Raw genomic sequence first — 13,154 nt, forward strand, 5'->3', positions numbered from 1 at the left:
ATCATGCACTTATCAAGGTCATGAAAAAATAACTGCAAATTTCAGGAGATACAGACACTCAAGCCAAAGTCTGGGTGCTATAGATCAGGTGTCCACAGACATGCGAAGCCATGCAAGATGTTTGATTTAAAAAACAAGTAAAAAATATATAGCTATGTGTTCATCTGTAGTAAACAAAGAGGCTGAAGACTGGCTATAAGGTAAAATGCTGTCATAAAATCACAGGCTCATCTAGGCAGTGTAGCCATGGCAGATTGATAATCAGGTGCAGATAAACTAGTGCACAAAAAATACATGGATTAAATTCTATTTTAAAATAATCAGTCTGACTGTAAGGTAAAATACCAAGCAGATTCCAGTATCACTTTCAAAGCCTTATTCAATTGCTCCAGAATGTAAAGCATCCCCCTATGGAATAACAGCAGACTGTGGCACAGGTAGCTACAATTAGTACTTGCTCTTCCTGCCTACCTGAGAGCACCATGGCTTGGAGAGACCCAAACTCCACTCATGTTGCCTTTAGCAAATGAACACTTCCTTGCAGTCTATGTAGCCATTGCTGTAATATTCAGTTTCCCTTTAGCAGGTCCTAATGCTTTTTGACTTAGTAGAGGATATATTCAGGAAATCCTTTCAACTGTGCACTGTCGATAATGTCTCAGATAGCAAATAGCATTTTCTTCATTAGGAAGAAAAACATTACTTAGTTTTCTTTTTCTTCTTGAGCCAGTCAGTCCAGATAAGACCCAGGCACCTCCCACAGGAGCACTCAGATTTGACACCCCCATAGAGAAAGCGAATGTGAACCACGTGGCCTCATCAGCCGGGGCGTGCTGCAGAAAGGTGTTCAAGTTCTTTTTGTGAGTAACACAATGCATGCACACCTCCTTTATTCCCTAGACAAGAAAAAGCAATTTCACTTCCCGGAGTAAAATGGCTTTCTGTATTCTCAAATATCACAGCCAGACAGGAATAGAATGAAATGCAAACTTGGAGTATACTTTTTTCCAAGCCAACAAGACGTCGGCCACGCTGCTGCTGCAGGAGCAGACATGCCATGGGAAGGAGAGAGGAGGCCAGCACCCTCCTAGCCTCTGCAAATGACAAGGGTATGTGCCACATAAGGGACAATAGTTCAGAAGAATCATCTGCCTGGCTGTCCCTCCTTCCAGCATGGTGCAGGCTGATGATTTTTGCCACAGGTGACCTTACTGCTCCCATGGACCTTGTCAGTATCATAGAGAATGAAGTCTCATTCATGCAGCAGCTTCACAAGGGAATAGTGCTGGTCCTCTCAAGAGATGTGAAAGCAGTGGAAATTGTCAAGTGAGTAAACAGCTCTATCAAAGTCAAAGCACCGTGCACCTCTCTGAATGAAAGTCCCTAAGCTTAAGTCACAACATTTTATTAAACAGCATCTCTGTAAGTACTATTACAAGATCTGTAGCCATTTTGCAGTGATAGATGATACCAGATAGGGACAGGCAGAGGAAACCTAATGAAAGGGCAGCTTTAGCTGAAGGCCACCACTACTGCTCACAAGGACACCTCCGTTTCCAGCTAGTCTCTGGGGACAGACCTAACAGGGCCCAGCTCGGTGCAGCTCTGCATCTGACCTGAGAAGCTTTGCCAAATGCAACCTGCATCATTCCCCATCTTCTCCCCCCACACACAAGAGAAAGGCATACACAAGTATGCGTGGAGAGCCTTGGGAACACATTAAGAGTTCAAGCACTGTAAAAATATGAGCAAATCTGAATTGAAATCTGCTTCATGCAGCTTTCCAAAAGCCTATGAGATACACAAGAGCTCATTCTTCCATCCCTTCCTCCTGACTCCTTACTGTTAACTCCCTGCTGCTTTGCATGGACAATAAAAGCTGGCTGGACATACTTCAGAGTCCATCAATCCCAATCAAAGCTTGGCCTTGGTGCTCACAACAGAGTGACAAATAGTGCTCGTTTCCTATGTTTATATACGTTCTTAAGGGATTAGCAATAAAAGCACTTTCAAATGATCACATGTTTGCAACATGAATCATCACTGTCAATTGGAATTTCATCCAAAATGAAAAAGGAAGGATTGGACTCAAGAGTGAACCCAAGCCATATTCCTTTAGCAAACAGTGACATACGCATGCAGTTAGTGAGAGGATGAGGACAGGATGCCAGAAGGTGAACATGCAACCACTGCTCTCCTTCTAGCCATCTCTCCTGTAACTTGTTTATCTGATGAATTTGGAAGTGTTCTTCACAGTTTCCTAATTAGAAAAAACAACTATGGAGTGAATTAACCTTTTAGAACTAGTTAACTTTGTCTTTGAGTACTCTGGGCATTAGAAAATATGCAGCTGTCTCCTATGGAGCAGAGATGTTTAACTTCTGGATCCTGGTGGACAAGAACCTACTCTCATGCCTGAATCCCACTGCACCAAGATTGTCTGCAAGAACACAGTGCAAGTGGTCAGCACATATGCTGTTGGTCTCCTGCTGTGCTCCACTCCTGCTCTGCTCCCTTTTGGAGAGCCTGTGGGGAATGTGAAGCAACCAGAACAACGGCCCCAGTGACAGCAGCCTACTCCTGGACAGCAGCCCTTTTCCTGGAGGGCCACCCAGCTTTTTCTCATAGCAAGAGTGGTGGGGAAAGAGTCCAGCATGCTCCAAAGAAAGAACAGCTGGGGACAGCCTGCAACTGCAAGGACAACTTATGCAGTCTCAAGTCCATTCCCAAAGGGCCCTATTGAACTGACAGGACAGGAGGCCAGATGAGCCATCTTGGCAAGTTTCATTCAGCCATGGGGCAGCTGAGCGAATTGCTCTAGAGCAAAGAAAGAACTTGACAGTATTAGTGCTGCAAAATGAATTTCTTGCAGGATTTATTATCATCATTGTAATAAATGTGGTCTGCTTGTGATATCTAAGAGTTGTTAAAATCTACATGGGGTTGAAGGCTTCAAGCAACATGTCTTGAAGGGGGGCATCAAGCAACATGTCTTGAAGGCAGGAAAGCAAGCGGCTCTGAAAACAGATTCTTGCAAAAGGCAATCAAATCCACAGGAGCATGTCAGTACGTGGGTCCACCTCAAAAAACATTTTACAGCTCTAGCTTACATTTTAAAGTGTCACCACCAATCTCACTATTGCACTCTGAATTATTCTGTAAACTAATTTTTTAACAAATAACAATTAACATGACTACAACAAGGCTAGGAAATGTCTATTATCTTCTTTCTAATTCCTTCCATACCCCAGAAAGCATCCTGTGGCTCACCAAGAAACTGTGACACTGTTTCTTTTGTTCTCTGCACCCTTCCACTTAAACTGACATATTCCAGATGGTAAAAATAAGCAGAAAAGTCTGCCCACCTACTGACCCCACAAGGTCAATATCATAAGACACTGCCAGTGCCTACTGGAGGCAGGGAAGGATCTTTCTCTTCCCAAAACAGTGACATCCAAATTGGAGGTGACGGTAAGCCAACTCATACTTGTGTCCTTTAGGGATCCAGCTGTCCCCTCTTTCTAGTCATAGCTCAACCTGGCAAAAGCCCTGGTTTCCTGCCCCAGGGAAATGCCCTGCGGCTTAGCTCCAGATGAAATCTCTTCCAAAGCCCTGCTGCCCATGCTCTCCTACTCCCCAGTGAAAGACAGGCAGGATTTCCCTCCCAGGGCAAGCACCCTCTCCCTTGAGGGAAATCCTTTCTGGTAAATGCTGGAAGACAAATCAAGATTAAAGATGCTACATCAAGATTCACATGGCTATATCCAAACCAGACTACACTTCAAGCTTCCCGCTTTGCCCCACTGAGAGGTTTGTTGTGCAATCCCAAGGCTATTTTTAGTCACTTACACAGAAAACTGCATTCCAAATTACCAATGGATCTCTTGAAATAAGTATAAAGCAGTTTTCTGATGTTCTAGCCAAAATACATGGCACTGTTTTTTATCTCTCTGTAAATGTTGCTAAGACATAAGAAACTCAAGAAAACTCACGTAAGGAAGGTGACCACCCCTCTTCACTTCACAAAATCATTTGAAAAATGTTTCCAGAACCACTGAAGATCTTTACATCAGTTACAGACATCACAATTTCAAAAACAGCTCATAAATCATAGCAAATTCAGCAGAGAATAGCAGACGATTAATCAGCTAACCTAGACCTAAAAATTAAAGGGTATTGCTTGGTCAGGCAACATGTAGTGAGATATTATTTAACTCCTTATGAGTGTTCATGAAAATACTACATAGATACAAGCATCAGAAAGGAAAAAGAGCTTTCACTGTGTGACTCAATGCAGGTATAACTTTTTTCTTGTACTCGCCTTCAGTAATACATCTTTATACTACATTCAGCTAACATTTATTTTAACTTACTTTTCACCAACAAAAATGTTCCAGTTGGTTATACAAACTCTTTACCAGTAGGAGCTCTTCTGTGAGTCAACCCCAATGCTCAATTCAGCTCGTAATTGTGACATAATTATCAGTCATCCCACTCACACATAATATATGCTGGCTCAAATGCCGTTGGTTAACACACGATCATCACAGCAGGCACGAGAGTCTTAAGTCTTCATTTGTGTGGACTATAATTGCCAATTCACTGTGACACTTTGGAGCCACAGTGGCTGACTTCAGCTACGGCCCCTCCAGCAGTAGGTACTAGAGTGTGGAGGAGGTGGTATTGGGGACTCCATCTCCAAACCAAACAAACTTCAGAAGCTTACCTAAAGCTGCCTATAGCTCAGTCCTGAGGAGGCCATTGGCATCTGAATGGGTGCCAGTTCCCATGCTCCCAGGCTGCCCTGAGTCTCAAACCACAGAACAAAGCTGGGAGATCTGCCTCAAAAGCACAGTGCAAAGCAGATGCTTCCTTACGTACTTTTATGGAAATCATGAGACTTTAATTATCAGTCCTAAAAAGCAGAAGAAAAGCCCTCCATGCAAATCACTGTAATTTGCTCTGCCAATAAATTAATTGCTATTAAATACCATAACACAGTATAATTTTTATCTCACAGCAATCAAAACAATCCACGAACGTGATCTGTACTTAGACCGTATAATTATTCAGAGTTAATAAGAACAGCACTAAGAATGGAATTGAGTCCTTCAGGTCAACGAGCACTTGATTTTTGGTTGGGCTACTCACAGACAACATGTGTAAGCATGGACTATGCAGAGCATCGATCTTTCCAGAACCACACCCTCTAAACTAATCAGCAACAACACTTGCAAAATCCACTTACCTACTACTTTATTATTAGAACATGTTTTTTTGGAAGCATAAGTTATTCTAAAAGAGCAGCATTTCAAAACATTAGAAGCATTCTTAGGTGCCAAATCTCCCCTTTGCTGCAACATACAGCGTGGTGGTTGGTAATGGTTAGTGGGTGGCTGGCTGGCCATCCCACTCCTTGCTCTGTTGCTTTCTACTGAATGCTGCTGGCTGTGGGCACTGACAGCTGACCAGCGACAGCAGCCGTGTGCCTGCAGCAGGTGATGGTGAGAGCCAAGTGCAGCCATGGGAAGTACCAAGCCTGAAGTTTCATGGAGCTACCAAGAGCCACGGCTCTTCCAGATCTTCTGCGTGCTTAAATAAGTAATCGGCTATCTGCGTACTAAACGAACAGGTATTCATCGGCTGCAGAATGAGTTTCCCAGTGAAAATCCCTGCCGCTGCTCATAGGCGACGCAGATGTGCCATGCTTCTGTATGCCTGTACGGCAGCCGAGCGGGTATGACAGCACTCAAAAAGAAACTCGCCACCAAAAAATAACAACAAAAAACCCCAAACCTCCTTCTACTCTGCCGGCACAAGGCTTAAGGAAAGCACAAGGAGAAGCTGACTTCCACCGCTGACACCGAAGGCACCACCGCGAACCAGGCGGGAGCGCCGCAGCCCAGCACCGGGCGGGGGGACCCGAGGGTCGCTCAGCCCCGACCTGCAGCTCCACGCGGCCCCAGCATCACCGCGCGCATCAGCGCGGACGACAGCAGCATCGCAGCCCGCACACGCTCCTCTCGTGCCGCCGCTTATTTACGAGCACGGCACAAGAGGCAGCCGGTTGTTTTTACGCGGCGGGGTTTTTTTTCTTTCTTTTTTTTTTTTTTTTTTCTTTTTGCCCGAACAACTGAGAAAATGCTCCTAATAAGGTTCGCAAAAAGGAAGAGGCTTCTCAACGGCGCTAAGCCTTGGCGAAGGAAACTAAACGAAAAACAAACTCGTTCGCTATCATCCGAAGCGCAGGAGCCGGTGGGGCCGGGACAGGCAGCACTCAGGGACGCGGGGCAGCGCTGAGTTTGGGGCGGGCAGCCCCCGGAGCCCGCTCTGCGCGACTCCCGAGCGTGCCCATGGCTTATTTCTGCTGCGGCCGAACCCCGCGCACGGGACAGCCGAGGGGAGCGGCCCCCAGCCCCAGGTGGCTCCCAGCCCGCCGGCACCTGCTCTCGGGGTCACCCCTCGGGAGCGGCACCCGCAGCCGGCCCCGCACGGCACTCACCGCGTAGCGCAGCGCCGGCCGCTCGCCGAACACCGAGTCCCCCATGGGTGCGGGGCTCTGCTCGCCTCCGCTCGGCTCCGCTCCTTCGGGGCTCCCGCCCGGCAGCCGCCGCTCCCGCCCCGCCCCGGCAGCCCCAGGCAGGAGGAGGAGGAGGAGGAAAAGAAGGCGGAGAAAGGGGGCCCGCTCTCCGCCCGCCGCTCCGCCCGGCAGCACCGGCACCGCCGGAGGAGAGCCCGGTGTCCAGGGTCATCCCCCGCGGGTTGTTTGATTGCTTTCTTCATACGTGTGTTTGGTTAGGTGTGATTCCGGAGTCCCCGTCCGCGACATGAGCGGAAGCGGATGGTCCTTGAGGTCCTCCCACCCCCAAACCAATTTGCGAACCCACAGAAAAGGAAACGAATTCTCGGTGAAAACTGCACTCTGCTGTGTTATAATTAGAAGTAACTTGCCCGGGGAGACTGTGGCATTGCCATCAACGGCAGTGTTTAAAAATACATAAACTTCAGGCAGCGGTCGCCCAAGTGAGGAGAACTGATCCTAGGCCTGGGCTGGGCTCGATGCTCTCCTGCTTCCGACCTTTGCAATCATTTCTCAGTGCAGGATCCTATCACAACCTTATGTCCTTCAGTGACTGTGAGTCCTCCTCCATGGAAACAATGCACGTGAAATTAACGAGCTGCCCTGTTTTTGTCTTATAATCCAGGCAAACATGTTACAAGCGCTTTGCAATACACGCAAAGAAAGGTAATGTTTTTCTTTGACACATTTGGGTTAGAACTCAGGATACATAACCCAGAACACACAGGTTAAGCCAACATTCCTATGCACACCGCTGGGTAAGTGCTGTGCCCAGCAAGCTACAGATCCTTCATAGGCCTTCATTCCCTTTGCAGGGGAAAGCATTTTAAGAGTTCCCATGCACACAGAGGGCATGTTTCAGCTCACTTTGCCCTGGACAAAGAATGCAATAACTGAATTTACCCATAAAACCCATTGTTGTTTCTTCATCTGAGCTATTCCTTTTCCTGGAAAATGAGGTGGGGAGGTATCTGTGCAACTGCGGAGAATGCACTGAAAAGCAGCACCCAATGGAAGCAAATACTATGTACTGAACATTTCAAATCACCAGGCAAAAATAACCAACTAAATAAATAAAAGGCAAGAGACAGAGTGAAGCGCCTGGTTCTCCATTCTGAAGTTCTGCTTTTTTTACTTCTTTCAGTGGACACTCCACACACGCCCTCCCTTCTGAGTCCTGGTGCTTTTTTTCCTCTGCCTGGCAGCTGTGGCATTCGGCTGCAGGAAGCAGCAAAAAGCAGACCGAGATGCATGCATCACTGCCTGCTCTTCAGCCCTGCCTGATGGCAGTGGTCAATGCAAAAGGGAGCACTGATCATCAAAGAAAGTCAGGAATAAGACAAAAGATGAGGTTTTGCAGGTTGAACGAGTCTGCCCTGGCAACTGATCGTAATCAAGAAGCAGCTCAGCCCGTAACCCCCCTGCATCCCCCCACCTCCTGCCATTGTCTCTTTAGGTGCCCACTGCAAGGTAATGAAGCACAATGAGTGCACAGCTTGCTCCCGTGCAGCAGGCTGGGTCAGTTCGCCAGGGAGATGTTTGCTGGAGCTGGCACAAAGGGCTGCAGGAGCTTGCAAGGCTGGGGCAGGGTGCTGGGGGCAGCAGGGGATGCGCAACAGTGCGGATAAGGCCGAAAATAAAGAAGATACAAGCAGAAAAAAAAAAAAAGCATCTTCTTTCACAGTGGCAAGGAAGGAGTTGTGGTCAAAACTTAGCAGAGAGGTATTACTAGATGCATTTACTAGATGTGCTGGTCGTTCGGGGTTTTTTTTTTTTGCTCATACTACCAAAAAATAATAATAAAAAAAGATTTTTCAAATATTTCCATTCTTAAATCATAAAACATTTGCTCAGTTGCATGTTTCAGAACTGCAACAGTGTAGTTCAGCACTCTTCCGCACCTAGTAACAAAGTTCAAAAGCAACTGCTAAATAGAGAAGGCGTGTTCAAAAGCCAGACCTGACTTCACATTTCACAGCATTTGGAGCACAGTGCTGATGAGAAATGAACACTCCAGGCAGAGCTGTGCTACTCAGTTTCTTGCTATCACCTGCCCCTATTTTAAGCCATTTTGCCCCTACCATTAACGTGCCAATCCTTCACAGAAGATCCTTCAGGCTAACTTTCCCTTTTTCACGTTCATTTATGCTTTGTCCCCGTGTTCCTTCCAGATTTCCTTCCTCCTTTATTGACCTGATAACAGCTGCTCAATGGATGCATGCAAACTGTGTTAGAAAGTGCATGCCTCTTAAAAGTTCAGCCTCTCTTAACACGTCTTACTAAGCATAATAGTTTATTTCCTGCACACTCCCACAGGCTACTCAATCAAGAAAAAGCTATACAAAACAGCTTATTTTTTTTCCAGTAAATAATTTTAAATATGTTTAATTGCTCACGCCCTTCCATTTTCTTCTGTTTTCCATGGTTCTCATTGTGGCTGTTCCCTATGCTGCTTTAAGAAGCTGTACTGCATGCATTATACCTATACAGTAAAACCTTCTCTCTTTTTCTCCTATTTATCACTCACTGTTGACAACAGGAAAGAAGAACCAACAATGTTTCTGCTACACTTTAGTTGCTTCCAACCTAGCATCTGGTAAATGAGTAAGTGAGTTTTACAGTGTTGATCATTGCTGATGCCAGTTTTTGCTTTTAGGGTTTTTTGTTTGTTTGTTTTTTGGTGTTGTTTTTTTTTTTTTTTCAGTATTGCTGTGCAGACTGAGTGCTTTCTCCGCACTAATTGCTCTAAAATAAAAAGAAACCAGCCCTACAGCTGCAGACAGCAAGCAACTATGACACTGTAGAGGAATGGCTTCTCTGCCTCTCTGACACGACTCCTGGAACAAATGACTCAAGCTGCCCGATGTCACATCAGCTGACGTATAGAAAAATGCACCCTATAAAGGGAGGGAAGGCAGCTTGGTTCTTCCTCCCTAAACTGAAACACCTACAATTGCATCTCAGGTTATCACCCTAGGCTTCCCTGCAACGTGGGAAGAAGCATACACTTCCATAGGACAGTTTCTGACATTCAAGGCAGATATCTAAAACTGGTCAAATCAACTGCTGCCCAGAAGTGCCTGCCCAGGACACTCAGTGCAGATGACCGCCCCTCGGAGTGGGGAAGCCTGCCCTGGGAGCGGTGAGGTACAGGCTCAGCGTTTACATCTCACTTACAACTTGCAGAAAGGGTCTTAACAGCCACACTATCCTGATTGGCTTTTTATTCTGGTAAGCAGCAGTGCTTACCTGGTGTGAAAATAGTCCACGTTTTCAGGAGCTTCAAAAAAGCATAAAGATCTTGTTTTGCTTGACCTTTCTAATAGCTTCATGAATGCAGCTTCCACACAGAGCTAGTTCCAAATCTGGAAAAGGCTTGTCTCTGTGGCTGCTGAACCAGGGCCAAGCGTGATACTGGCAGCACACTTCTTCCTTAGGGATTCAGCACTTATTCTGGTCAAATATTCATTTGGTCAGTTACAGTGTAAGTCAATTTCCCAAAAAGAAAAGAGAGGAAAGATGATGGACAAGTAAGTGAACTGCACAATCATCCATTAATGGACACTAGAAAGTAAGGAATTAAAATTCAGAGGTAATACACTGCAAAAATCCTTTGTTCAGAAATAGCCTTTTTTTTTTTGCTTTGTTTCAGAAAAGTTCTTATTAGCTATCTATCAAAATATGTTGATAGTTTCTCACTGTTTTGTAACAGAACTAAGGGAAATGGTACGTAATGCTTGCAAAGAATGAAATGCCATCTCATCTCATTTAAAGAGATGCTTTTTCACAATAGTGACATATATCTTCATAGACAAAATAATTCCTATTTAAAAATAATTCTATTGCTCTAATTTTGTGCATATCTGAAGCCCATTTATATGAGATCTGGTGCACTGGAAGAGCATGACACCATTACAGTTCTTAAGGCATACAGATGTCTGAGTGTTATTCCTAGCAGCAGTGAATAAGCTGAAGTTTTATTTCTAGGGAGCCAATAGAAAGCAGCAGAGGTTGTGTTCCTCAAACACAATCTCTCCAGGTGGTACAAGCAGAGAGGAATCATACTCTGTGCACACCCACATCATGGTCCAGCACTCTCCAACTCTACAAAGCCCATGAGAGGAAACCAGGCCCCAGACTTCTCATTCAAACCTGCAGAATGCTCTGAAGAGAGGCAGGAACAGCATCTGTTCTTAGGAATGGCAATGCTAAGCCACTGCTATGAGGAAGAGTCTTCCCTACACCTTTCCCCACACCCACACATGAGGAAAGCCAGTGCTACCATTGCTTGATGGGCACCATTTGGGAAGGAGTAGCTGCACAAAATAGCCCCAGGGCCAAAACCAGTAAGTATTCAGTACAAGAGACAGACACTCACAGAACCTCAAGCTAAATCTTTTCCATAAAGAAAGTCTGTTAGCACACTAACACTAACATAAAGAAAGTCTGCTTGCACTTGTGCGTTTCATTCTGGTTACACACTCACCATTTTTTTCATCCAATAAATCACTATAGTCTTTAATTTTTAAAGTCACAGAACAATGTTCTGTATGTGACACCACACATTACTGCACCGTTACCAACAGCTTGGCAAAGAATCTTAATTTAAGATTCCCATGTTAGAAGAATGATACATTACTTCTCATTCCTTGTGTCTGCGCGTTGTTCTCCACCATCAGAGAAAATTCAATATAACATTTCCAAACAAAACTCCAAGCTACAGACTTGTAAGTCAAATCTGTGACCCTATCGTGTAGCACAAAATGGTTTTTCAACAAAGATTAACATTTACTCTCTGCAAGTCGCTATAGTTCATTTAGTTTTCAGAGCTGCAGAAGAAATTAACAGGTATCTTGATATATTTTTCTCTCCTCAAAGGCTGCAATTTAAATAAATGGGATCATTCATGGTTTCATATGAAGATAAGTGACATTTGGGCCTCTTTTTTTTTTCTGTTGGTTTTTCCTTCCTGATGGAAGAAGCCAAAAAGGCAGACAGGAATAAAGTAGAAAAAAATAAAGGGGTGGGTGAAGAAGAAAAAGAAGCAAAATGGAAGCAAACATAACTTACAAGTTTAGAGCTTCTAAAGAGCTTAAATGATTTAAACTTACAAACAAAATATCTCAGCAAACGTACACAATACCCATTTGGGTAAACAACAACTCGCTGGGAGACATTTCTAGTTACTGAAAGTGGGCATAACTCCATGCGTTTCCTTCCTTGTTTATCTCCTTGCAACTCATGTTCGCTATAAGATGCACCACTGTGCTGAGCTCTTACTATCAATTACCCTTCTATCTATAATGTGTTCTGAGAACTGTAGAGGGAGAAAGGCACAATTTTCTTCCATTACATGTGACTTTTACAGAAATTGCAGCTATTCAAGAAAAATAACAACCGTTAACTTGAAAAAAATCAGCTCCAGATACATGATTTGCTCTCTGACTAGAAATAGAAATGCTTATTAACAACTGACAGAACCAAGGGCTTCTATCTAAATTTACCACATGGATATTTGTCAAGAATCTGGGAAGATGAAGAGTTCTTTCAACATAACAAAAGTTTACTCCATACTGTTTTGTGGATAGAATTGTTAAAATCTATTTGGTGGGCAGAGTAATAATTCTAGAACAAATTCCCAAGAAGTAATGTAACTACTAAAAGTTTGTTTTAATGTTGTTATCTGTAAACTAATTTTCAAGACTGAAACAAGACCAAGACTGCTGTGACCAGCAATAATAATATTCATAATTCTTAATAACTCTTCAAAAGAAGCCATTGTTTAACAGTTTTCAGGCTACATCTAAAATGGTTACCCACATCAAGTTTTTGCAATTGCCAGTAATTTGGGAATCAGGAAAACAGCTATAAATTAGTTAGCATTCACAGGAGTTTGCTGAAGAGCCAGATGATAAGGAACCATGCTTTAGAAAATCTGACTTCCATCTGTGTGAAACTGAAGACAGCATCTTAAAATTTCTTGTTGACTGTAAATTGGTACACTTTTGTTTTTTTTTGACATAAAACATCAAATCATGATGCAGTTTGCTTGGGTACTGCTATCACAACTGTTTACAACAAGCCTGATACAAACTATCCTCTTCTCTGAGCCCCGAGGGAGCTCATGCAAAACCACCTTCAGAATGACAGCCCCAGGGGCATCCCAGGCCATCTCAGCTGCAGGACAGGGAGCCTGGGAACTGCCAAGGAATGTGTGCGTGCCACAGTCCTGCAAAGCCCTAAGGTCTTGGCATTGGCACATGACATGGAAGTGCCATCTCTGAACATGCCAGGCCCTGGCAGGTGGTCTGTCCTATTGCCTGTCCCATGGCAAGTCCCACGGTCTGTCCCACAGCCAAAAAGCCCAGAAGAGGGCCACTACTATGCCAGGCACCCCGCATCAGGGATGGGAACCCAGGATTTTTGGGATCATCAGGCCTCAGTCTGCATCCGTAAGTAGACTTGCCCAAAGATAAGCACTGTGCATCAGCTCCAGGTCTTGGGCTGAGGGACAGCCCAGATGGGTTTCCTCACCATTGTAAACTCAAGAGTCTAAAGCCTGTTTGTAACCCAG

At 44.6% G+C, this 13,154-nt stretch overlaps 1 protein-coding gene across 2 annotated transcripts in view; it reads right to left on the reverse strand.

Moving 5' to 3' along the window:
- Positions 1–13,154, reverse strand: part of ARHGAP6 (Rho GTPase activating protein 6) — a 287,722-nt gene that overhangs the window by 140,215 nt on the left and 134,353 nt on the right. The window contains exon 1 of one of the 2 annotated variants that reach the window (XM_065741366.1): positions 6,503–6,576. The exons of the other annotated variant lie outside the window; for it this stretch is intronic. Within the exon in view, the coding sequence (XP_065597438.1) occupies positions 6,503–6,547 (45 nt within the window). The 5' untranslated portion in view covers positions 6,548–6,576. Of the gene's footprint in view, positions 1–6,502; positions 6,577–13,154 lie in introns of those variants that run through there. 2 annotated transcript variants of the gene reach the window in all.

The sequence above is a fragment of the Cyrtonyx montezumae genome, unplaced genomic scaffold (assembly GCF_038088225.1).
Source record: "Cyrtonyx montezumae isolate F1298 unplaced genomic scaffold, pur_monq_1.0 scaffold_3, whole genome shotgun sequence".
NCBI classification, from domain to species: domain Eukaryota; kingdom Metazoa; phylum Chordata; class Aves; order Galliformes; family Odontophoridae; genus Cyrtonyx; species Cyrtonyx montezumae.